The 27,970-nt window shown below is 37.0% G+C and overlaps 1 protein-coding gene across 7 annotated transcripts in view; it reads right to left on the bottom strand.

Moving 5' to 3' along the window:
• LOC119546495 (protein bunched, class 1/class 3/D/E isoforms) overlaps window positions 1-27,970 on the bottom strand; it is a 107,055-nt gene that overhangs the window by 52,951 nt on the left and 26,134 nt on the right. For 3 of the 7 annotated variants that reach the window (XM_037852797.1, XM_037852795.1, XM_037852796.1), the window contains exon 3: window positions 19,715-20,452. The exons of 1 other annotated variant lie outside the window; for it this stretch is intronic. In XM_037852797.1, coding sequence (XP_037708725.1) covers window positions 19,715-20,452 — 738 coding nt within the window. 3 more of the 7 variants (XM_037852802.1, XM_037852799.1, XM_037852803.1) reach the window with 3 other exon arrangements.

Raw genomic sequence — 27,970 nt, 5'->3', positions numbered from 1 at the left:
GCAGAGCTCTGACATGCCACGAGGCATTTTGTTGCATGCCTCGCACAACAAAAACACACTCGTACAAACGGGAGATGAGCAACGCTTACATAACACAAGTGAAGCGGATGAGGGAGCATGCGAGATGCAGTAACAGAAACAATTGCGACTACCGGATTTTTGTTGTCATAATTTATTGGCTATTAATTGTTTAGAAGTTCTATGTCCCAACACTACATTTACAGCAATGTGTAATTTGTCCACTTATATATCCTTTTAAAAAATTTTTATTGTATACAAATGTAACCAATATCTCAGGAACCTGTTAAAATGTATATAAGATTAAAAGGTATGATTTAATTTAGTCCGTTGCCAAATACATTTACCAAATATACGTTGTTGCATACTTTTAGGCACCATAGTTAGTGATTTGAAAACTGTTATGAATTTTGAGGCACCCCTTTATATAAAGACTTGTAAGCACAACTAAAAGATTCGAAAGTAGAGTGAACAAGCGTGTTTTAATAAAATATATTTACGTCCCACACAGTGTAAAAAGAACCCAATTTTTAAAGTGACTAAGGATAATTTCAAAGGAAAAGCCGAACCGCAGTGTCGAATATATGATCTTCCCTTTTCACGACAATATTTAGTTTTTAGTTTGGAAGAGTGGGCCACCGTTTTGTTTAGCCAAAGATATTGCTCCGACCGCCTGTCAAGTGGCACAAAAATGTAATATGTCTCTGATGCAAAAGTTAGTCAGGCACTGGGTCGCCGGTTTCCCACTTTATTCCAGCTCCCCCCAGCCTTTGTGGGTGCAACAAATGGCGCCTGTTGACAGCTAGTTGACAGTTCGGCTAGAAGTATGACAGCTCCGGCTGGAGGCACTTGTGTGTCAACAACTGTCCAACAACTTGTTTAAGATGCGATAAGCAAAAAGCAGAGACATTCCAGCCATAATGAGGGACGAGAGATGGCTCCCCAGAGAAACATTACTAAAAAGCAGGCCCCAAAATACAGTGTGACTAAAATTGATGTGCTACACACATTAATTAGCATTTTTAATCACCCGAACCGAGAGTACGAAGGTTAGAACATACTCGACAGAATTATTTATATATTTTTGTGCGATATCATACGCTTAGGTTTTTAATACAGTCAAGTGCTGAGGCCCTAACGACTACGTTACTCGACCCTGACTTTGACTTCCCTGTGCCCACACAACCCGAGTCGACCAGTCACGTACCAGAGAGGCGGTCCAAGTACTTTTTTTTGTCAAGGGTCCACACTTCTGAGCCCTCGGAAGGAGAGGTCGGGTTTGGGGCACCAGCATGCCAAGTATTTTCCTCTACAGAGTTGGTGGAAAACCTTGAGTTGCTCTGCCAAAGAACAAACTCGTTCACATTCCCATTCACATCCCCCACTCAATTGAAACTGACACACGGCGCCCAGCATGAAACAACACAAAAACCATCTCGCCTTGAAAGCGTTTTCATAATGGAACCCAAAACAACACAGAGCACAGCGCGAAACAAGAAAATAAAATGTCTGTATGAAAATGAACTGCAAGTCTAATGCTCGAGTCCCATTGTAGGGGCATAATTTCTGAGGTAGTCAACACAATGGTTGAATGGATGTTTGGCAAGGATTTTTTGTTTCGCTAAGCACGTGCTGGGGGCCAGTGAGCTTTGATACATCAGATGGAATGCGCGGCGGTAATGGGAGATTACAGTGATGGAAGGCCTAGTATATCAGGTTTGGCTTGGGGAATCTTGGCACATATTAAATGGGCTTGGGAAGGAAACAAGGCGAAAATATTAGGTGATTTCTTACTTGGCTGATCATTAATTTAAAAATTTATTAAAATACGTTAAGAAATAATTTAAAAAATAACGAAGAGTACCTTTTTAAAATATTTATAAAGCAAAAATGCATTTGAAATACATTTTCTAAAAACAATGTATTTGAACTGTCTGCCATATGTTCCCTGAACATTTAATTACTAATCATATCTTATTAATTCTGGATGCTCAGAAAATGTTTTTCCTTTAGAATTCCTAACTTAACAGCTACTTGGGATCTAACCTAACCTACCATTTCAGCATATGAACCCAACATTTAATTTTAGTATTAAGTAAAAAGTATTTTAAACGACAATTGAGGAAATAAAAAATTTAAAAAGTATATGTAATGTTGAAGTATTTTTATACTATTTTGACATTGTCTAGTTTTACTGAAAATTAAATTTTGATTCTTAAACAAGGAATACCCACTCAAAGTTAAAGAAAGATTTTTAAAATCGAGGACAGACATATATTTTTCCTTTCCAAAATGTACTGCCATAAATAAATATCGTTCCCTGCCAAGGCGCACAGTAAAAAGCATTTGAGCGTAAAATTTATGCACTTCATAGAACAATGTCAGCAAGGAGTCGAAATCTCCTTCATCTTGCCCCCATTTCCCCTTCTTTTAGTAACTTTATGCGTATTTAAACGCAACACACGCAGTGTAAAATTGAATTATGCAAAGTATCTGTGTGCGGGCCCTTTTAAGTGTGTGTATGTGTGCGCGTCATTGAGCTATGGAAAACAAAACACAAAAAAGCAAGTACGGACAAGGATCGGGCGAAGGACTCGTCAACTTTCCAAAAGCGCATTACTTGCTTTGGGAACAAGAGAAAATAAAAAGAAAAAAATACAACGAAATCGTTTTTGCCACAAAAGCACACACATACAGTTGCACACCAGCAGACCTGACCTTGACCTGAAAATTGCGCCATGTGGGGCAAACGAGGGGTGGGTGGCCTGCTTTCGCCCCCTCTTCGAGCTATCTCCCTGTGAATGGGCCAACAGAAAAATACGAAACCTGAACATGCTGTTATTTGAGTTTAGTTCGGTTCTTTGTTGCAACTGCTTCGCCCAGATACAAATGGAGATGCAGATACAGATACTAGCGGGCGAACACAGATACAGCCCACAATCAGCAGCAGACTCAGATACATATACACAGATACAGCATGAAATGCTCGAAGTGATTGTGTGGGTGCAAATGTGGGTCGTGGCGGATGCTTCGCTATGTTCTGAACCCCATTCCCCCTCTTGATTTTATGATAAAATTTTATAGTTTTCCCTCAGCTTCGCTTGACTTTATGGCATCTCCAGTTGCAACTCAGCGACTGAGCTACTCACAATTGCCGCAAAATGCTGCCAAGGACGTCAACATTTCCAAAACGATTTCATCACGTAAGCTGCATTTCAGCAGTCCGAGGGCTTTTGCATCTACGAAATAGCTTTGCATTCGGGCTATAAATTTCTACTTTAATGGGTGGAGTATAAAAAAATCATGGGTTGATATGAAACTGCGTTTTTATCGGTATTTATGGAGTAATGGTTACTTTTTGATTGTGTCACTTCGTAACACATTGAAAAGGCTGCACTGTAAAAGTCTGATTAGACAAAGAAATCGAACCATTCTTAGAAAATACAAAGATTTAATTTTAAATCTTGCGACTATTCGATTGTTTGGTGTTTTTTTTTTCGAGCTGCACCATAACCTTTAAAATAATTGCTACACAGAGAGAATTGTTCAAGTACATTGTTCTTGAATTAAGAACATTCGTTCTTAAAACCGTGTAAGTACATTTTGGTATCAATGTTCTCAATATTAGAACGAAATGGTGAGAAGAAAAAAGTTAAATTGAGTTTATTTAACAACTTTTTGATTAGTATACACTACTGACTGGACTAATAGTTAATTTGTTAAGATATACTATGCAAACTAGATTCGAGCAAAATAAAAACATTTTCAATTTAAAAATGTAGTACTATTTTTAAGAACATTTTCAACTCAGATGAGAACGTTAAAATTTTCTCTGTGTACACAAGTTTCCCAAATGATCAGTTTGAGCAATTGCTGTATGGCAACAACGGAGATAATAGTTTTGGAATAATTTTCTCGGTCTTATGGTAAAAAGGTATTAAACTTAAAAGACCTATGCAAGAATTAAGGCTAAAATATTCTTTAAAGTTATCATAAAGACGAGAACACTGACCAAGTCTATTTTGAATAGTTGCTGAAAGCCAGCAACTGCATCTCATCTATTCCAGCCAAAAATCTTGTCAAGTTTGCTTGTTTTTAACAATTCCGACTTTTACAAAATAACAGTTCGTCTGAAACTATATATGAAAAACGCATGTATCGTTAAGAACTACAGGAAGGTGTCAAGTTTGTTCAAACCTTTAAAGAAAATTAGCTAATTTAAAGAGATTAAGTCAAAAAAAAAGCGCATACTGAAACGAATTCCACAAAAACAAACACCAATTTCTAATTTACTTCCTATAACTTAATTCAAAGGTTCATTAAAGTTTGTGCTCAATTAGGTTCCGTAAAAGTAATTTCCCCGTTCAATTCTTTTAACGACTTTTCTGTTCAATTGATTTATCATTCCATCATAAATCAATAAATACATAAAAGAACCATCAATATTAGATCATTAAAGTCGCGAAATACCGGCTAAAACCGCTCTAAGCCGGCTGAGTTCATCAAGATTCATTTACTCGAAATCGAAAAGCGAGATGCACAAAATGCGATCCGCTTAATAGGCAACCGCCGATTAAATGAACCAGCCAGATGTTCTATCTCTCTATACACTCACATGTGTGACGTGTACAGCTGATGATGATGCTAAGCAGTTTAAATCAAATTATCAGCATGAAAAGATCTCAAATTAAATTAATAATAACCAAAATTGGCAAATTACAGGCAAAGCTGCATTCAAGCGAGAAAGATCGCTCTCGCCAAATAGAAGTTGATAATATTTTTCGGGGTGTGTGTCATCGTTTTCTTTCGGTTTAACCTCCACCTCCCTTTGTTAAGGTCACCAGTCAAAATATTGCGTATTCGCAGCGTTGACGTGACGCCATTGTGGCTTGCAGAACGATAACGAAACTGGGCCCAAACTCAAGGGAATTCCACGGAAGAACGTCAAGGAAATGAATGAAAATCAACTTTCAAGTAAGAGTTGCGTAATCAAAAGGGGGGTGGGGTTCTTTCTATGGTTTTAGCCAAACGAATGCGTGGGAAACAAACACACCACAACAAACACGAATAAGCTGACAACCTCAAATGTTCTGTGTGGGCAAAAGAACAACAATGATTCGTTAAGGAAAGCACAAGAACAAGAAGGAAAAACAGCATAAGATAGAGAAAAATCAATGATTTCGTTGGCTCTCGTAGAAATGCCCTCAATCATGTTTGCACAATTAAACTTTTTGCGCTTAACTTCCAGGGGAATTTGCCATTTGGTTTCCCTTGTTTATTGATTTCTGATTAATGTCCGTTCGGCTTTGGGGAGAAGGACACTTTTATTGGCCCATTAAGGACGCCGTGACATTGAAGGCAAAGCGCCAGTCAAGGCGATTAAATGTTTGCCATTTCAATGACTAGTATTTTCCTGTATTGATTTGAAGTGCTGTGCTCTATTGGGAGGTATATTTACTATAGAGACTAGGTATGGCATGTTAGGGATCCTTTTGCGGTTGGTTTCGGTACTACTTTGAAATTTAGATAGTTGGGGGGGTAGTTTCATAAAAAGAATGGTATAATTTGGTATGATAGTCGATACCATTGTGTAAAATTGAAATACATTTTTTTAATACGTCTTAGCAGTAATGAATTTAAGTTCATATGAATAAAAAACTTCCAGTGTGTGTTTAACAATGATTTTTGTAAACTAACTTCATATGTTGCTTTATTCTTCCACAAAAGACCAGTCATGCGTAACAAACAAATGCATGCCAACTGTTTCTAACATAAAAAATTCTTTTTTATTGTATAGATTGCTACTTTATTTGCCGATTTGATAACCCTGGTAAGCAACCCGAGTTTTGCCTTGCCAAGGAACATTGTATATACTTGTGCACCCCCAAATAGCCAAGGCTTTGACCTCACCCAACCATCAAATCAAGCAGAGATTCCCAGCGAAATCCCTCAAATAATCTTAAACAATTAGTCGGAAATGCTCATAAATGTTTGATGTTCGTTTAATGTTGATCAGATGTGAAGAATATTTTCAATTGGATAATTTGCCATTTATTTTGTTCTGGTCAACACAATGAAATCATAAGCCGAAACGAATTAACTAACAACACAAGCACAAATAATTAGAATTTAGAATTGGGTGACATTACCTTTTAATAAAAATATTTCCGTTATTAAAAGCGATTTCTAAATTGTTTTTGTTTTCCATGAATGATACTTTTTTGGTCACTGGTGTTGGATGTAATTATTTTAGTAAACTTTTCTGGGTACTCAATCGCGTACGGGAAAAAAAGAGATATAACAAATGGGCGCGAAATTCTAGAAATTATCTATGCAGTAAGAGCGAGCGAGAGCGAGTTGTAAGAGCGAGAGAGAGAGAGGCCAACACACACGCACACACTCAAACCAACCGAGGCGTTTTGAATGAAAGATTTTTTGGTAGCTGCCTTTTCTTTCACTTTTTGATTGCTCAGATGCAAATTTTCATTCCGTTTACTCGCTGATTTTATATAACCAGCTGAAACACTTTGATTTGGTTTGGCTTTGATTTATTTTTTATTTTCCATACAACTTGAAATTGTTGTAGATTTTAATTTGTGGCAGGCTCACTCACACACACACACACCACGCACACCAAGCACCCTCAACGCACACAAACGCTCGGCGATGATGTCCGAATACGACTGACTGACGACAGCAGCGAAAACTTCCGCGTTTGCCACAAAAACAAGACACAGAAAAATGGCTTTTTCTGCACAGCAGTGGAAATCGAGCGATAAAACACGAACTTAATTCTTGCAATTACTTTTATCAAATTTTATTAGAGAATTTTTAATGTTTTCTAACGCTGCAAAATATTGTATTTCGCCAGCTTGTTTTTATGTTTGGTTTAGCAAGAAGCCAAAGTGTAGATTGACTGACTGAGGGTAGGATTTTTTTTGTTGCTAGCTTTTTGTGGCGCGTTCATCGCCCAACCATGCAGATGAGAGAGACGGAGAGAGCCGTGCAGAAAGAGAGCAAGCGCGAGTTCATTTTCGCCAGAAAAGGCGAGAGAGCGAGAGCCACGTGAGAGCCGCAATTTTCGCAAAGAAAGTGAATTTCGAGCTCTCGCCAAAAGAAAATTTGTATCTGAATTTTCCGTTGGTTTTTCCCTCCCAATTTGAGATTCGTTTCCGTTTAATTAGCTCTGGCCTGCAGGGGCCCTTTCTATCTTTCCTTCCATCTCTCTCTTTCTCTGTTGATGTATACATAAATATAGAACACATTGGGGTTTGGGTGAAGCATAAATAACACCTGCTCCTGTTTTGGGGCCCTCACTTTTCTCACGCCTGCGCAAATCGGCCAAGAAAGCGTGCTAGCCCCACGATATATTTGTATATATAGAAAATACAAGGAAAAAACATAAATTCATCGTTATCATCGGTAATAAGTGGAAGAGAGATGGGCTGCGATTGCATGTGTCTGTGCAGAAATGAACCCTGCACAATAGGCCAAAAACCCAGAGAGAGAACGAGAGAGAAGTGCCTCTCAGCTGTCCCCATTTTTCGAAAGTTCTCCTCGGCTGGCCAAAATAATTACACCAATTTATAAATTATCAACGAGGCGAAACCGTTTGAAAGGTCCTTCCTCAAGGCTTCCTGGAAAGGCAATGGCAGCGAAATACCACAAAAAATGTACAATATTGCATGGAGGAATGAAAGAATTTCCTGCTCAAGAATTTCAATGACAAGGTAAATCAATGTCAGTGGAGGAATTGAAGGCATTTCCTGTGCTTCCGAACTGAATAGCTATGTAGTTTTTCAGGGGGCATTCTAAGGACGCCCCGACATTAATTGCTTGTATGCGGGACCGTCCCATCCTATCCAATTCCCTGCTGTTCTGATTACAAGTGGAGCATGACCCACATACTTGAATAAACAAACCATAAAAATCAGCTATGCGAATATATGTTCAGAACAAAAAGCTCAGAACCCTAAGAAAACATTTGAATTTCGGTGCGTGTTGGTCGTTCAAGTCGTGGAAGTTAACTGGGGAAAAGGGAACAAAGGGACAAACTTAGACTGATTCTTGTCATAAAAACGAAGCCCAATAAAATCTAAGGCTTCTCAGTTGATAAGGCCAAATAGAGCAGTTAGCTAGGGGAGTTGAAATTGTGCTAAAAGAATTAATGCCTGATCATGGTTGGTTACTAGGCGTATACGTAATATTGTGTAATGTGGAAGAAAACACTTTCGCACATTGAAAAATTGGGAAGTTTTCTTGGAACCTAAGCGTTTACGAAATATGCTCTATCTTAGTAGTTAAGTTAACCACAACCTTTTCTACTTAAAAAATGTAAGACTATATTTTTTAAACGGGGCGTATACGCAATAAATTGAAATTTGACATAGGAATCCCACAGGCGAAACACTTATCTGCATACCAATAAAGCTTATAAAAAGGGACACTATTCGGTTTCCTCTTCAGATAATTACATTTTATAATTTATATAGCATACTTAGCAGAATATTGTTACCAAATCCCTAACTAAAGAGCACCACTTAAAATAGGCTATTAAAAAGGCTATATATTGCCGCCCCAATAAATTATAATTGTAAAAACATTTAGCTCTGACTAATAGACGCTAATAGATACAAACTATAGGAGCACATATAAATATATGTATATCCCACGCACAGATTTATACTTACTACAAAAATGTGCTAAGAATGCAGATCGTCATTTACATACCTGAAAATAAAAGAGAAAACACATTAAATACATTCATCTCAAAATATAATAAATTAAAATAATTAGGTAATTATCAGTCATGCAGTGCAGTTCATTGATATTTTTAGCACAACAAGGCAATTGCAGGTAAATCAATCATTATTGAAGACATTTTCGAGAAGTAAACAACGATTGATAAGATTAGATGCGCAGGAAGTGTTGGAGGGTGAAAAACTGATTAGATGACGAAGCTTGAATGCCCCGCTTTGTTCACTTTTTATTGCTTTAACGGCAGTAAGCACATATTGAATACTACTTTATAGAGCAATCATCGCCGCTGTCTGGGACTTAAAGAGCCCAAAGTAAACATAACTGGTTGCTTGTAATTTTCCACATGGCAATGGGTGCAGTCCCCAGACCAGTTCTGTAAAAGGTCGCCTCGATGGTCACGATCAATTCCACTCTCAAATTATGTCTTTTTTTCGACTATAGAGCAGAAAAGCTGGCCAGTAAATCTTTGAAAGGTAGAATTGACCTAGTCATGGTATTGATACTATAATTATGATTTATGTGGAGTTCAAAGGGGAGATTGGTATGTTAGAAGATTTAAAAAGGATTTTAGGTTTAAGTAGATGAATAAAAAACATGGAAAATGTTTGTCTTTATAAAGAATGAGATATTAGTACCTTAAAACTAACGTTAATACATTTTATCGGTCAGAATCGCGAAGAACTGGATGGGCAGTTAATAATATGCAATCTTTATATGTAAGTCTCAAATAACATATTACATCAAACATTTTAATTTTTACCACTTTAATACAACAGTTTATTTTCTGAATCCCTATAAACTAGTTATATTTTAAAACTTGTTTAATATGTTTATAGGCATAAGGATACTTCAAAAAAAAAACTTCATATTGTATTAAAGTGTGTCCCCATGTTTATTTTTAATATTTAAAATGCTAATGTTTTTCTATTTACAAAATTTACATAGAAAACCATTTGTTCTTCTTTTGGAGGTTATAGACAGATCCTCAACATTGTCAGTTGCACAACACGTGTTAGACCGAAGCTCACCTGAGGAAATCCAGGTTATTCATGATAACCCAAGGGAAGACGATAAGAACAGCTCGCAGACAAAGTAAGGGAAAATGGAAAACAACGAGGCAGCAGAAGGGAAATCAAAACGCTGATGTGTGGGGTCAATGAAATTGAAATGCAATTGTCAGAAGCTTTCCGATGTAGGGGGAACTCGAAAGGTAAGCTATAGGCAAAGCCAAACAAAAGCTTGGACCGATCGAAAAAAGCGGGAGAGATACTAGCAAGAGAGATAGAGAGAGAGAGAGAGAGATGCAGAGAGGGAGAGGAGAGACCAAAACCGGCACAACCAAACAAAGAGCCGAAGCGACAAGAAAACGAGCGACAGCAGCAGCAGCAGCAACAGCACGACAGCAACAGCAACACATCGCTGCCCATCAGCAACATCGTCGACAAACACGAGGAAAGGTTCGAATTCGACTGGCTCAGTGTGACAGCGAACGCCGTACCTGTTGTGTGTGTGTTTCCAAAACTTCTGGCCTTTTCCGAGTGCTGTGTGTTATGGCAGCAGGTCCAAACCCCAAGCCAAAACAAAGAGCTCTGTGAGAAGTCCTGCATCGCAAGCGATAGCAACAGTTGGCAGATCGAAAAAAAAGGAGGGCTCCGCAGCAAAATGTTCGAAGTCGCCTGCCTGATGTTCATCTTCCCCGGGATCTTCATCCTGCTGCTCATGCTCGTCGCCATGACTGTAATCTAGTTGGAAGTATGTGAAACAAACGGCGGAACGAACGGGCACACAAATTGCGAAACATCAGCTGGCAGTGTGCCCAAATAATCAGCGGAAATTACCGAAAGATTCCTCTTGCGACACCCAAACATATTCCTATTAAAATGTGCTTGATTTGTTGTTTTCATTACCCCCATTATTTGCTTGTTGACCACACTGAAGTGTAATGTGATTTAATTGTATTTTAATGATTGTATTATGTAAGAAATCGTACCTTTTATATATACATACTTTTAATTAGGCTTTAAGTTTGGAAAATAAACTTGGAATTTATCTGAGAATCAAAGGTTTTTCGAGGTGGGCAAGGTCTAACTGGCATATATATAATTCCATTGTTGACTGTTATTAATTTAGCCTTATAAACCAGTTTTGCGTGTGATTAAATCTACTTGGCTTCGCTCTGCTGCCCGGCCTTTATTCCAAGTTGTTTACAAACGATATAGAAACAGAGGAGGGGGATTATAAGATGGAACATTACAGGTCAATTTATATGGAAAATTATTTTTACAGTTATTTGTATCTCGAAATAAACGAGTTTATTTTTATGTTTTTCTGCAAAAAATATTAAAATACCTAAAGTATGTACTGTGTTGCCCAAACATGAGTTACCGAAACGTGAGTTGCCCAATTTCCACTGCATATCAACATATTAAATCTATCACTGTTATGTGCGCCGTAAATAAATGTCTTTCGAAACCGACCAACTGTCATATATAAAAAGCCTGGTTATCTTACTACTTCAGTCGTATCTGTTATTGATAAGAGCTAATTTGGGACATGACCTCAACTAATTCATTCACAAATGTGAGTGCTTTCTATCTCTCAAATATTTACAAATGCTCTCATAAAAAAACGGAAGAAAAATCTATTTCTAGAACTAGCTGTTGGATATAGCCTATTAAATATGTATGAGGACATCGCAAAAGCTCACACAATTTCCACGAATTAAAATATCACTCAACAAGTACTCGTTAAAAAGTGAAAGTTTGTCACAAAAACGTAATAAGTGTAAAGACAATTACACGTGTAGTCTGCGTTTGTATATCCACTCAACGCCATCACTTGATAAATAAAACACTTTTAAGCAAATAAATAATGAATGAAACAGAAGAGCACTGCGTAAATCATAGCCATTAATTATACACATATTTTTAAATCAAACAATAACCAGCGCAGTCCATCCAGGGCTTTTTTCGTAGACGTATTTTAAATATTTTTATTTGGCTGATTGTAAGTAAACAAGGTAGTTTTCTCTTTCGTATGTTTGTCTGCGTGTTTGGAGTGTCGTTGAACTTACTTAGCAAATTAAAGAACAATGGAGGGCACAAGAAGAGTAACTAAATCAATTATTAACAAAACATTTTTTATAATTTTCATCTCAACCAAAATTTGTTTTTACAAAGAAGGTATATACATTTAACTGTAGATTAATTTACATTTAACAAAATAAGGAATATATTGGGGCCCCTTGTGCAGTTGAATTACAGTTTAAAAGTAGAAGATATTACAAATTATAACTAATCTCATTTTTAAAACAAAGTCTGAGTCATATTTAGTTCATCTTTTCCTAGCTATCTTTTGTTTTTGCGGCATTCCAATCGCCTTTTGTGCAAATGGACAAATATTGTGAACTGGCTTTTATTTACTCAACCGAAGAAGACCAAATATTGACCCATTGATGAGTGGGTAAAGTCAACTTAGTCTGATTCCATTTTAGCAAACTTTGACTGGCTTTGGGGGTATACTTATTTATGCACGACTGCTTGGGAAAACCAAATGCATTTTCATTAAAATGCAACAATTCGTGGAAAAGAGGCCTGCAAAGACATTTGAGACACATCGCGTGCCGTGGGCCCTCGAAGGCAATTTCTGTAATGTTCGGTGGGGTGTTCGACATGGACAAAGTGGGTGGTGCTACTGTAGTGCAATCACCTCCGGAACGAGACCCTTTTTGTGGGTCAGCAGGACTGCAGTTAGCAGGAGCCATTGTTGTTGCTATGAATTTTGAATGTTTACCCGTACAATTTCGTGCTCAAATCGGTTTGTCTGCATGCGAGTGTGGTCCCTGGGCCTTTCGCCTTCTCGTATTTTGCATTTCTCGTAATGGGCACTATGAACTCATAGTTCCGGCTGAGACAAGTCAACGTGGCCGCAGTTCATTGCTCTAATTCCCCAACAACAACAAATCGCAAAGGCAGCAAATAGTATCGTATGCGTTGAGAGAACGATCCGAATCCCAAAGTGCGGCACGTTCTTAGATATTATTTTCCCTAGATACCTTCTGTATCTGTAAGGGTAGAGGGGTACTTGGTACATGTATGGGATTTAAACACGAAGAACAATTTTGGTAGCCCACAGACAACAATATAAAGTTATCCAAGGTCATTATTAACTCAAAATATTTTTTTAGATGAATAACATAATATAAAGTTTTTATATTATGCCTAGCTAGTCTGGTCACTGAGTATTTCACAGTCGAAACAGCAATTTGAAACCATTGCTTCATGCTTTTGTTCGGATTCAGGCAAAGTTGCTTTTATCGCTGCCCATAAAATCACAAATTTCGCACATAATTAAATGCAAAATGGCAGAGGGGAAAATGCAACCGCAAGGCAAAAGGCTGGCTAAAATCAAATTACAACTAATCATAATTTCAGCTTGTTTTCCATACTCATGTTTTTCTTTGTTGCGGTTGGAGTTGCTTTGAAGTTTGACGTTTTTGTGGCCGCCGGTTGGATTGTTGCACTTTTTTTGGGATTGACTGGGGGAACTTGCCTATGCAATTATTCGAACTGGGCGGCAACACTTTTCTTTCTGTTGTTTTTCTTTCTATTTCTCTATGGCAGTCGCCTGTCTTGGGGCATTTTGGGCTTGTCATGAAGCTTGCGATTGTGCCGATGACTGGGGGGCAAAACATGACCTCCTTTGGTTGCATTGTGATTTTTCTTGGTGGGCGGAACGAAGCCTACCGAGAAATTACCGCCAAGGGGATGAGCTCTCAGGTTTTACGACTTAATAAATACGATTAAGTAATATCAATTTAATGGCTAACCTGTTGATATAAAAGACAGAAAGGTCTCTCAAAATAAAGTGTATCTGAAACTGCACTCAAATTCTTTTGACAATTTCACCAGCTTGCGCTTTGCACGTTTGCATAATAATTGATATACCATAATTTAAGCCGCGCTCTTCCATTATTTTCCACATTTTGCAAGCATAACAATCCGTGGCTCGGAGTTTCATAAGAATTTCCTTGCATTATGCAAAAATGACTATAAAGTGAAAACTTGTGTCTTTGTCTTTGGCTTAGTCAACAGTTTGTTTTGGCCGCATATTTCACTGTCGCCGTTTGTTTGTGCCGCCAGAATGTCTGCCATGTTATTAGCCATATCTTGACGTCTTTCTCCGTGTGTTTTTGTAACCCGAGACCATAATGAACTTAAGCGTTCTAAAAACGTTGTTGTCGACCAACAGCTTTCCTCCCCCACACTTTCCATCTCAGGTTGCTGGTTGCCCCGCCTTGGCTGGGGGGTAAACTAATGAAGCGAACCATGTGCCAACCGTCAGTATATTTTGGTTTATTTTCTGGTTAAACTGTCTCACCTTCGTTCTCCCTTTTCCCTCTACCATTATCGGCTCATTAGCTTGGCCAAATAGAGGCGGCTGGCCAAATGGCGAGCAGAATTGCTTTTCTGTCTGTGTTTGTGTTTAACATTCGGCTTCTGTTTAACATTGGCCACGTGGCTGTCAGTTCTAGGGAAAATAATTAAAACTTCAGCCTTTTTATGCGGCAACAAGAGTCGAGCGAAAATGCAATCAAATGGAAGTCAAATAGTGAGATTTCCTCGTTTTCGTGGTTTTTGTTTGGAAGAGTAATCAATAATGGTTAGAATACTTTCTGTTTCGAAGATTTTTCGGAGCCCAATTTGAAAAAATGATGCCAATTAGTCCGATTAAAAAAATCAGTGATGCCAATGCTGGCAAAGTATTAAATACAATGATGCCAACTCTATTAAAATATAACATTTTCCTCGTTGAATTAGCGTAGTTTGTTTTTTGCCATTGTAAGTCATATAAAGACCGCATTTTCAGGGACTTTCATATTTTCCCTATAGTTCTAACCCTCCCAACCGTTAAATCAAATGTATCAATGACGTTTTAAAACAAGCTGCAGTCTTTATCTCCCACCTGGACTGATGACACCTGCCAACCCTGAATTATTCCGCTCACGCCATACCAGAATACGAAGTCGCAGCTGTCTGAGTATTATCAATTCTAAAGTTCAATCGGAATCTATCAAGATGCGACCAAGCCCAGTAATTTCTTTAATTGCGCACGCTCTTTGTGCTGTTCTGTTTATATTTGTGTGTTTATGCAACCGTTTCTCATCGGGAATTATTCTGTGGAAAACAAAGCCAATGGCAATTAAAGTAATTAAAACGAAAAGCGTTAATCGACTCGGACAATATCCAAAGCCTCAAAAGAAACCGCAATAAAGATATTCGACACGCCCGAACGATATGCATCAACATATAGCTACCTAACTTTTCTTTAAGAGATTAGAAATTGAATTGGAAAGTTGTAAATTAGTTTAGTAATTATATCTTGATTCTAATTAGTAAAATTCCTGCTTTTGTTTCTGAGGTGCCTGTAAGGGTTTGAATCTCTACACTTCTTATGGAATTAAAACGTTGTGCTGAATTTGCAAATTTTGCACAACCCTCTTATCGGATTTCTAAAATCATTCTAGAGATTTCGCTCTTTATTAAAAATGTATATTTGCACATACATATGTCATTGCATTTTTCCAATCCCTCCCACTCTTCCCGTCGTAGGCAATTTTAATAATAAACAGCCCTTTCCGTTCCAACTTTCTTCTCTCCCCCACAAGAGCCTTCATCGTGAACCATAGTTTCTCCCCTGCCCGCCCATAGACATTTAAAGTGGCAGCCATTTAAATGTAATTTGGCGCACTTTGCTATGTGAAATGAAATAAAGAAAAGTGTATCTATATCTGTCTCTGTAGGTTTGTCGCTGGCTCGTGGCCCACCTCGCTTGCGGGAGGGCCTGGGGAAAAGGGTGTTAAATTAACGATTTCCAGTGAACGAGCGAATGTGCCAGACATGATGGCGTCGACATCGGTTGCCATTGTTGTTGCTCGTTAGTCTTCGAAGTCCCCCTGTCTTCCTACACATTTCAACGATGTCTATGTCTATTCCCATTGTATATGTCCCCGGTTAATGCTAATGTAATCGCATCGATTAGTATGGACAGTGGAGTTGGCTTAGGCAGTTAAAGTTCCTCAACCACTTCCTTATGGCCTAGATTTATGGTTATTACAGTTCATGAACTATTGGAAAAGATAACCACATTACCACATGCGCAAAATGTAGTTGATAAACCGGACTTCTACTTGAAAATACAAACCAAATGTAAAACAAAATGTTTATGTATTTAGGTTTTAACTTTGCTAATGTTAGCTTTTTACATACTTCAGGGACCAATATTCACGATTTCCCCCTTTTCTGCATAATTTAACTTAACAGAGATTGATGTATTTTTAATAGTGAGCCTTTGCGAAATAATCAAAGTGAATTTTAAATTTGGCATATATTCAAATGTGACAAAAAAAATGTAATTTGTTTTCAAACCAATTAATTAGGACGTGTAATGTTTTGCAAAACCTTTGGGCCTTCATAGCCAACAATTCATTGACATTGGGATGAATATTTTGCATGAGAAAGTGCAAAATGTATTTTTAACTTACCACCCAATAGTAATAATATAAATATTGCATAACATACCTGAAATAAGTATAAAAATTTGATTGACGAATAAACATTTTTTGAATAGGCCTAAATTTAGACTTATCAGACACGATTATTGCATGTGTACACACACGAAAACCAGACAACAAACCGCAATCAATAAATTAAATAAATAAAATTTAAAGATAAAAATAAATAAATAACCACGACTCATCGAGTAGGCCATAATTTAAAATGACATGACAAGATATACTTGTGAAAAAAGACCAATAAATAAATCGTCATATTTGCAGACAAAAGTGGGCGACGAAGAATGATCTTCGGAGGCAGCTGAAGAAAGGGGAAGAATTCCTCTTAGACAGGCCCGAAAGCCAAACAAAGCCATCGACCAGTAGAATAAGAGAGAAATCTTCAAGCCAGACAGCAAAGTAAACAAGAAGAATCGTTTCAAGACAGATCTCCTCCTCTTCTGGACCAACATACATTACTCTTGGCCATAAAAGACTCGCCTCTGGCCTACACTTCATCACCCCGACTCCTTAAACCATTTCCATAAGATAATTGTTTGTGTGCGGTTCGTTTTTTTTTTTTGGTTTCTTATTTTCCTTACTTGAATATTATTTTTGGCATGTTTTGCGGCTTTTTTCGTTGCCTTCTGCTTTGTTTTTCTCATTTTTTGGGATTTCGGTTTTGTTTTGCTTTTGTTGTCTGCTCTTTTTTTTGGCCATTGTGTTTTGCTCGGCTGGCTGCAAGCATTTTGTGCCAAAAATAAATGCTGACATCATCCCGAGCAAACCATTCAGCCGCAGCCACACAAAAATCGAGCTCACTTTTGGCTTTGGGGCAGGGGAAGTCAGGAGGAGACCCTCTCGATAAGGAGAGTGGCACAAACAAGCACCACGTTTCATTTGCCTCTCTTGAGTGAGATAAAGCCAAAGTTGTTCAAGATGATGCCTAATTGAAATTCTAATTGGGCTGGGGAGTCGACAGCAGCTTCCATTCCATTGGCTCCCTCCCCAAAAATGTTCCGAAAGTACTGGGGAAACTAAGGGAACACCCGGTTCCCTGGGATTGTTGACCTTGAACTTGAGTCAGTTCGGTCCTCTCCCCAGTAAAATGTTTCTGGACGGAGCACGAACATCTTTTATTTTTATTTTCAGGCAGAATATCATTTTGTGCGCTTTTTGAGTGCATTTGCACTGCATTTGGGGAGCGAAACCAGCATCTTGAAAACCTTTTGACGGAGCTGTACTTTAGATGAAAAAAAACCCACGGTGTACCAGTCAACATGTTTAAAAACCTTTTGATGGAACTTTACTTAGAACTTCTTTCTAAAAAGTTACAAAGCTTATAACTTAAATTAGCTACTTTAGAAATTTAATTTAATGGTAAACCAAGTATAAATTAAATCTATCGATGGTAAAAACTTTTAAGCTACAAAAAGTAATACCATAATCTGTATGATGCAACGATTTTTACTTTGATAATTATTTGTTTGAACCACTAGATACTTTCTTTTAAATCTTTTGCGTCAAGTATCATTATGTTATCACCTATTAGAAGCAAGTACCAAGTTATCTTAGAAACCGCAAATAACAGATAGACTTGAACCTATGCCATATAAAAGCTAATTTTGTGTGGGAAATACCAGAAATCGTTCAACATAGTTTAAGTACAACAAAATTTCCCGATTAATCACCCGCAAATATACTCGCTCCTTAAAAGGCCACATGAAGCGCTATCTTTGAACTTTAAAGGTGATTCACAAATGAGTCACAGAAGGCAATTATACGAGTAGTTATACTTTCAAATAGTTTTCTGAGCTAATATGATCATCTCCAATTTTAAAGGAAGTTCACTTAAATTTCTTACAATTGCGTCATTTGCCATTTTCAAGGAAAACATATTGTATGGGCTGAATTTTTGACATTTGTAGGATTTTTGTGCGACATAAAATGTTATTTATCAGGCCTCGAAAACATGTGAACTTGTCTTGTCATGGATACCTAATTTAGTGCGCCATTCCCCAACAAAGCCTCGCCTTTGTGGGACCCCATTTTTGTTTTTCGGGCTGGATGGGGAACTATCGAGAGACCCTTTTCACTTTTTGCGCAGTTCGCTGGCGAGAAATTGCGTTGTGGCCAGGGCACCACCTCAAAGGAATTGCTTTTTTATTGCTTATGAGCCAGCAAATGCTAACGCATCATCATCATCATCATCGAGGAACAAATGCACGAAACACGAAGCAAGAATTACAAGGGAAGTCAAGTTTAGGAATGACATCATTCCAAGTCAAAGCCAAACCAAAAACCAAACCCAAGGAAAAATTCGCACAACTTTTAAATGCGTTGAATGTTGATTGAATAGTTGGGCGAGGGAGGCGGGGGAAGCTTCCTTCCTACCGCCAGATTGGTTTTTATAATTAAGCAAAAGGCGGAATGAAAAGGAAGAAACCTAAGGGCCTCGCGACTGGATTACAAATTGCCTTGGACCACGAAAAGGATGCATTTTGTGATTGCCACATGAATCACCAGCGGGATGACGCAACGTGATTGAAAGCTAAAGGCGAATTCCTGATAGATATTACTGAAACCTTTTTCAATTTGCTGAAATCGGAAATGCCAATGGGGACTTCTCAATAGTTATTTTTAAAGTAATAAAATTACTCTAACATAAAACACATCAATTAAGGGGCATAACATTGAATTCATGTATAGGTATATAATTTTTACCAATAATATTTACAAAAAAAAATGTTCAAATTATTAATTTTGGTTAAAGAATCATGCTTAAAATTATTAAAAGTTAATTCATGCCGATTTAATAACACTGAAAATCAAAGCTAGACAGATATGCATTTTATATACAAAAGAACCTTTTTCACTGATAGGATTTTGTATGATTTATTATTTTGTTAATTTAATGTTGCTTTGATTTAGTAATTATAATTTAAATATCATTAGTTATTATAATACATATGGCATAGCTGTTAGCATTTATTAATTTAGCTTTTTATGGCGGTTAGAAAATTAAAAGTTAGTTATATTCCGACTTTGTTTCTAGGAATGTATGTATTAGTTTATTAGAGTTGTAACAATCGTCACCAGTCCCAAAGACATTTTACGGAGTAAAATTTTTAAAAAGAAATACACTGAGATGCCCCTGGTATGCGTGCACTAAATCAGGATCCACCGCAATCGAAACCACATAAAGAACTTAATCCAAGTACAGAACAACATTCAGCGTGCAACACCACAGGCCAAGCGGTTAGGGAACACCAAGCATTCACAGGGAGGGACACGGAAATAGGATCAAAATCAAGCGACAAGTAGTAGACATGGAGATTAGAGCCCGCAACCGGAAGAAAGGAAGGGTGATCGACCCACACCGACCTGTTGATCGTGGTATCCGCCGCACCACCTGCACCACCGACCGCACCACCGCAGGTGGCTGCCGCCGCGACGGCTGCGAAAACGGTGGCGCATTCCAGCGGAGATCGGGGTCTTCGATCGCTGGATATAAGCGGTACTTGCAGGCGCTGGAAGGCAGGGTCGTAGCTGAAGGATATGCGTGAGCCGGGGTGCGGATGCTGTCCTGGCAATCCGGAAGTCTGAGCCGGCGAGGAGAGCGACGTATCCGGCGAACTGGCATAGAAGGGCGAGTGCGGATAGGCGTATATCGAGGGACTGGCGCTAAAGGCCCCTGTGGGTACAGGTCCACCAGGTCCACCTGCTCCTCCTCCTGCCACCAAAGCAATCCCAGATGCAATCCTTGGTTGCGAGTGCGGATGGTGCTGTGGACTGTTGCCAGCACTACTGGGTATCGGAATCGCTCGACTGGCCGACCGAGTGTATATCGTGGGCGAGAACTGATCTATGGCCTCCTCGTAATCCTCCTCGGTGCTCGAGCCCATGTACAAGTTCGATTCGCTGGCCGTGCCATTGGGATTGTTGGTGGGCCACAGGGATTCGTCCACGCAAAAGGAACTCCGCCCCGACTGCGACTTGTTGTAGTAGTACAGCTGCGGGTTCAGTCGGTGCACGAATGTCGGATCGTTGGGCCCTCCTATGTGCGGATTACTTAAGGCCCGCTTCCGACTTGCACCTGGGATCATCGAAGCGGTTCTAAAGCTGCATTTTTCATTTGGATTTTGGGTGTTGGCAAAGCAAAGGGTCGCACGCAGTTTAAATAAAAAATAAAAGGTTTATAGGCATAAGATAGGTTGGAAGAAGCTTTAGATATATAGATTTCATTAGATTTGCAAGTTTTCTTTTCGGTTCGCCAATCGAAACTATAATATAATTTCTATAATTTTGTTTGGGTTGGGATAGGAGGGGATTTGGTGCCAGGCAACAAAAGTCGATTTGGTGTTGCTGCAATGAAGTGATCAAGTTGCGATTCGAAGTGAACTGTGATCGGTGGCAAATAATTTGGGTGATCTAATCTTATGGGTTGATATAGCCAGATTAGACTACCTTTTTTAGGTTTTTGGTTTTTTGTAATTTAAAATGAATCAGTTTGAGTGGCATTTTTTGCTTTGAATTTTATCAAAGGTTTTATTTGCCAATAAAGTTTGTTTCGTATGTTTTTAATTATGGAAATTATTTTGAACATAAAATAATATGACATGATTTTTGTTAAATTGTTTTGTTGTTCTGTATAATTTATGTGTAAATGTTATTGTTTTTTTTTTTGATTGCCCATATTTGCTGAATAAATATATATATTTACAAAAATCCGCACTTCAAACTCTAAGAATCAGGAAAGAAAATAAATGCGACTGCAGCCAACAAGAGGAGCACATTCAATTTCCACTTCATTTGCCAGCACAACAGCAACAAGGAAAATTATGATGCAACATTTGCGGCAACGTGTCGATGCGCTCCAATTCTCAGCATAAACAACATCCAACTGCCGAGGATGCAACATCGAATTTAGCTGCTGCCGCAGATGATGGATGTGGCATGCCACATGCAATTTATGCATCGCAAATGAAACTGACAAAATCCAAAAAGAAAAAACGAGGGAAGTGCAGAAATTTGTCAATTACGTTGTGGCAAATTAATCTCCTTAAATAGGGTAAAAACGAACATTTCCTTTTGAAATTGTTTGATCTGTGACAGAGTGACGACAACTTTCTTTGAGAGCGAAGAACATATTTCCGTTTTACAAAGTCAAGTTGATTTTCTTTCTACAGCCAAGTGCATAATTTAAATGCAACAAGGCATGCAGAAAGATGATTTCACCTTAAAACTTATCATACAGAAGAAGCCCAAAGGTCTAATTTCACATTAGTTATGCACAAAATAAAGATCAGAGTAAACTAAAATCAACTAAGTGCGAAAAATACTAAGGAAAGTCAGGGCTATCCCTAAAATAGTAAAAACAACTACATTTAGCTGCAGTCCAGCAGCAATTTTCATCTTCTTTTTTTCAATTTTCCCCCAGTGGTTTTTGGCTTATACTCAGTAGAATAAAATGGGGCTCACATGTCTGTTTTTTTCCTTTGCTTTAGGGTTTGTGGTTTTCTGTTTTTTCGACTGCAGCAAAAGTTTTTCTTTTACAGCTCTGTTTATTTTTTTGAATTTCCTGCTACGATTTTAATTGTTAATTTCAAGTTTCGGGAAACTTTTTTATGTGCTCCACATTACAAAAATTTAACTTTTTGGAGTGCAAGTTTTTATGCGGCTAAGGAAATTAGCACAACAAATAAAAGTTCATAAAAGATGATAAGTAAATTGGTTAAGCAATGTTTTTTCTGCTTTTAAATGGAAAATGTTGACACACGCTAACTTTGCCGACTTTTTTAATTTTCCAATATCCCTTTCCGCCAATAAAAATTAATTACTTCACATTGTTTTCCCTCCCTAACACTTGATACTTTCTCCTTTTGTCTTGAGTCATCCTCTTGAAAAAACCAGTGTCATCCTGGCAACTGGGTTGTCATCGTCCTTTCTTTCACCACTTGCCGCTTGCATAATGGCAAAGTAGCAAAATTAGCATAAAACGAACAACACAAAATGGGTAACACACAAAAAAAGAAAACGACCCCATTGAAAACTATGGAAAATTGCGGCTGCGTTGTTGTTGCAGCAGCAAATTAAATGCACATTACATGCAGCATTTTCCCCCACCACTGCCATTTTCATTTACCATTGTGTTTTCCCGCTTTGTTGTTGTTCAGTATGTCGCCCCAAAGCCAACAAGGAAATAAAAGTTTCAAAAAACAAAAAAAAATAGTGAAAAACAAGCATTTGTTGTTGAACAAAATTAGGTGAATGGAGCTAGAGTTGAAAGAAAACTGCACAGAGAATTCCAAAACGGGAGCCTCGAAAACTGCGATCAGAGATAAGACAACAAAAAATCGTTGAAAAGAAATTTTCAGTCAGCTCAAAGGAAAATTTCGGTGGAAAAGGGGGGAAATTAATCGCTCTGCCGTTTTGTTTTCGCAGTTTATCTGCGAATTTTCATCGCTCGTCGCTGCTGTTTTCTGCTTTTGACCACTTTTACCGCCAAGCCAAGCCAAATTTATTTGCGAATTGTCTTTCATTCGTTTCTATTTACGTAATTTGATTTCCAATTTTGCGGTTTTTATTCGCAATTCGGCAGTTTGATTTGACAGCACAATTAGCTTGAAAGGACAGCAGAAAGGATTGCGTAAGCGCGAAAGGGGATAGAGGTGGGGTAGAAAAAGAGGAGACAATACCAAAAACTAAACTACAAATATCCGCAAGGCACTCAATTTGGAATTCTTTCAATTTCTAATGATTAAAGTTTTACTTCTGATCCAAGAAAATAATATTTGAATAGTTATAAAAACAGAATGTTTCCATAAAATAATTTATACAAATTAGAACAATTATTAAACAATTTTATTATTCACCTAACCAGATATCGAATCAACAATAAACTGTAATGACTTGAATTTTCTTATTAAACATTTTGTTTCCTATTGAAAATTCAATTCCACACAAATTGCATGTTAAATATTTAAATCTGTGTTTGGTTCAAAAACATTTTTTATGGATAGCACACAGTGGATATTTTTAAGTAGTGGTCAATTAGTTATTTTCTTGGAGTAACAGAATTCCAAACAGCTGTCGTGCGCACAGGATAAAAACCATAACTGCCGGTTTACAGTGTGTTTTTCTAGGCTAGTTTATTTACAAGTTAGTTTTTTGATGCATGAATAAATTATTTAAATGCATTAAATGGCAAGACAGAGACAGTGATAAAATCAGATAGGTTGATAGAAAACGAGAACGAATGCATGTTTATTTGATGTGTGGTTGGGGAAAAGGTTGATATTGTACTACTCACATACACACAAAGGCAATAACACGTTTTTTCAGTTTTCTTGCTTACCTGAAAATGAAAAGAAAGTGGGATTTAGTAAAAAGCTAAGATAGAAAATTTTTAATTAATTTTTATATAATCTTAACAGTAACGTTTTTTAGAATTCAAATTTTGCAATGAACTACTTGCTTTGCACTGCTTTTCGATTTTTAAAGTACATAATTATTCCGCTAGAAGGCGCCTAACATATTTTAAAATAAAAACTGCTTTGACGACCCTTTGCAGTTCTTTCAAACATAACTGCTTTAAGCAGTTTGGATTTAAAATGTAGCAAGGAACAGTTACTCTAAAACTATAAGCGAAAGCAGTTAACTTAAACGTTAGCCATGAACAATTACTCTAAAACTATAAGAGCAATTAACTGCTTGCTTTAAAGGAATCAAGCAGTCGTGTAGAATTCGGGGTACAATTTGTATGTAATGTAAAATACAATTTCAAAGTAAGTAAAATATAATATTAATCATTTTACAATCTATTAACAACTTGAAGAAATAATATTTATATTGTTTTGCCTAAGCAAGCTGTGGAAATTTAGCTAAAATTGTTTAACATGTAAGACTGCAATTCGATAATAACCATTATAAATTTGAAGAAAGTTTAAATTAAACGAAATAATATTTATTTTAAAATAAAATTTCAAGAAAAAATTTTGAGAACATTTTAAGTTAAGATCATTTAAAACTGCGTTATTTTGTATGTATTTTGAGAATTGGTTTTACTTAAAGAAAAATTTAAAAATGAAAGCTAAAAAACCGAAACGCAATTAAAAAAATGTGTTTACGTTCGCCGCAAAATTGTTGTTTTTTTAATTTGTAAGAAAAATGGCAACAAATACAAACAAGGCGATAATGTGCAATGCACAAAAGCGATCAATAACAAAATCGGAAAGAGATGGAGAGAGGAATACAGAGAGAGAGAGAGGGTAAGAAAAAAACAGAAAACAATAACAAAACAAAACGGACGACGATAGAATGCAATTAGAGGACGCAGAGAAGAGAAGAAACAAAACAAAATAATTCACGTGTGTAAAAGACTACCGATGTAAGAGAGTGACAGAGAGGAACGAGCGGAGAACGCAAGTGATAAGCCTCCTACCCACTCTTTCTCTCCTCTCGCAGAATTGATTGACTGCGAGTCTTGTGTCGCATTTGTTTTGTTTTTGTTTTGCATTCTCTTTTTTCCGTCTATAATAAAAATAGCAATATGCGCACTATTTTTAAATGTTTTGAGAAATTGTTTAATTTTTTTTATTTTTTTCGCTCTCTGATTTTCACGTTTTGTTATTTGTCAGCTTCGGTTTGTTGTTGCTGTCAATCACAAAAAGAGCAAAACAAAAAAAAGGTAAGAAAATAAGATCAGTTTCAATACCCTTTAAGCTAAGATTTGCACAACTGATCAACTTTTTAAAAGAAATCCAGTAGGTTAAAAGTGTGCTAGAATATGTTTGGTTTTTTTTTATAGCCCTAACTATTCTAAAAAAAAAAAACATTTATGTATGTATATTTGGTCATATGCTAAAATTATCACCCCTGGTCTGGTATTCTTTCTTTTTTAAATTTTTTTCGAATTCCGAAGCAAACATTAAAGTTTAATTTTGGATTTTTTAATTGCATGAGTACAGGAAATATTTGCGACTGAATAGACAGTACATGAACATTAAAATACATATTATCTTCTTAATTTTCATACTCCGAAATAGTCCCCTAGAAAGCGTACGAGCAGAAAGACTGCAGAAGATAGTGCCAAACAAAAAGAGAATTGGCGAACGGGAAAAACCCCTCACACGCCCCCTTCGATATCGCGCATACGTATATGATATACTATATGCACACTCATGACAATTTGCTTAAGCGCCTTGGCGCCAACCGACAAGCGACAAAATCTATTATTTTCGATTTTTTCACTATTCCGTTCATGCACAGAATTTTGTTTAAGGCCCCTGACTACCAAGTTGGGTGAATATATGTCCATATGTCCGTATGACTGGGAATTCACGTAAGACAAGAATAATCGATGGCATGTCTCTTATCACAGAACCGACTCGACTCGACTTGATACCTGATAAGAAGAAAGCGAAAAGAAAGAGGGCGAAACACGAGCGTGCTGCAACGAGGCGACTTTTAATTTCCCCAATTGATAAATGCCAAAAATAAAAACTTCGTTCTGCTTGCAATATTTCCGGGTGACAAAAAAATCAGGAAGGTTATATCACAACAGCCCACTTTTATTTTGATATATGCAATCCAGTTTCATTTTGTTTCTTATTTTGGAATAAACGTATTAAAACTTTATTTTCGGAATTTTTTTAACTTTAAAAACCCATTGTATTGTATCAAATGGATACATGAGGTATTCAAGCGCCGAAACCAATCATCTTTCTTTTAAAAATGCCATAGACACAATAGACAACCAGGAAGCATTGTCATAAAATATTTACACAGTTGTAAAGTTGCAGTTTTGCAAATTGTTTAATGAGTCTCGATCCCCAACCCTCCTAATAAGCGCACAAATAAATCACCAATATCGTCAGAATGCAATCAATAGATCGTTTGCTGACCTCGATTTACCTTATCGGAAATTGCATTTTGCAATGGAATTTCTCTGGGAAAAATGGCTCAGCGCATCTAAGTTCGAGGAAAATGAATTTCAATTGATTTATGCTTTTCCCTCCCGATTTAATGTATCTTTAAAAATGTTCTCATTCCCCACGATGCACCCTGTGCGGAAGTCAAATTTGGCAATGACAAATTGACCGATCACAAGGCAATGTAAAATGCAAATAGAAAGTCAAAATAAACAGTACAAAAGGCAATGATTTGGACTAAAGGATTACCTGCTTTTTAAAAGTTAATAAATAATATTTCCTCGTTAGAAATGGTTTGGCGTCTTTCTTTATATAAATACTGTTTGGATTTTTAGACTTAAATTTATATGTGCATTATTAAAACAAGACAAGTCATGGCTTTATTTTAATGATGTCTTCGAGCATGCCCCATCAACTCGTGTGGTAAAATAAATAGGCCGAAAGACAGTGCAAGAAACGTTCATTAAAATTGCAATTTCTTCTATTCCTTGGCGTCGCCACCGTTCGTTCGTGCAAACAATTTTATTTATTTAATTTTAATTTATCTCGTGCCGTTGTTTTTCATCCGCTTTTCGTGTCCATGACAACTGCATGTGTCTTGTTCAATTTTCCGCCCCTCTGTCTGCGAACGTGTGTTTGTCTCACTGACAAACAATAATTAGGCAAAGTAAATAAATTAATTTCGCATTTTCGCGCGTGAAGAAAATTAATGCGAAATTAATGGAGCGTCAAGGCGTCTGCTGCTCACTTGAATCGCCCAGCCATAGCCCCAGACATATAGACATCATAATACACCCGTATGTCCATTCAATTTGCCAAGTGTTCGGTTGCAATTTAATTAGTAATTTATTAATTGGCACTTTGGGCAGCAGTGCAGCGCCAGACAGCAGAAAAAGTGATTCAGAGAAGAGTGACTAAAGGCCGATGATGGCTGTTCCATTAGATAGGAAAATGTAATAACTGATTAAAGTGTTTGAGGATGCGAATTTCTAGATGAAAATGTATCTTATTGGTAGTATTCACCAAAAGCTTAATCACTAACGAACATAAAAGACATTGAACTTTCATAAACAAGATTTATTATTATTATTCATCATGGTTGTTTTCTTTTAAATATTTTAAATACCATTTATAGGATGTGTATTATTTATATATATTTATTTATTATTGTACATTAAATTTAATTTGTGATTCAGATTTTATGAGAACGTTAACTACCTTTTTATTATCCCTGCAACATTAAGGTCTATATAAAGTACAAAACTCTTCCCCTTTACTCTTTATAAGTATGAAAAACTTCAATCTTCAGAGAAGAGTGACTGCTGTGCCATTAGACAGGAAAATGTAATAACTGATCAAAGTGGTTGACGATGCGAAATTCTAAAAAAAAATATGTATCTACTTCAAAAAGCAAAATCACTAACGAACATAAAAGGCATTGAACTCTTATAAACAATTATATTATAATTTTTCATCGTGGTTGTTCACTTTAAAATGTTTTTAATACCATTTATAGGATGTGTATTATTTATGTATATTTATTTATTATTGTACAATCAATTTAATTTCTGATTCAGATTTAATGAGAACATTTAGATGTTTTATGAATACTTTCTTTAACTTTAACTACCTTTTTATGATCCCTGCAACATTAAAGTCTAAATATATTTCCTTAAGTTTTAAGTGCCATCTTGTTGTAATGGAATCT

The sequence above is a fragment of the Drosophila subpulchrella genome, chromosome 2L (genome assembly GCF_014743375.2).
Source record: "Drosophila subpulchrella strain 33 F10 #4 breed RU33 chromosome 2L, RU_Dsub_v1.1 Primary Assembly, whole genome shotgun sequence".
In the NCBI taxonomy this organism is placed as follows: domain Eukaryota; kingdom Metazoa; phylum Arthropoda; class Insecta; order Diptera; family Drosophilidae; genus Drosophila; species Drosophila subpulchrella.
This window is presented reverse-complemented; position numbering and strand designations above follow the sequence as displayed.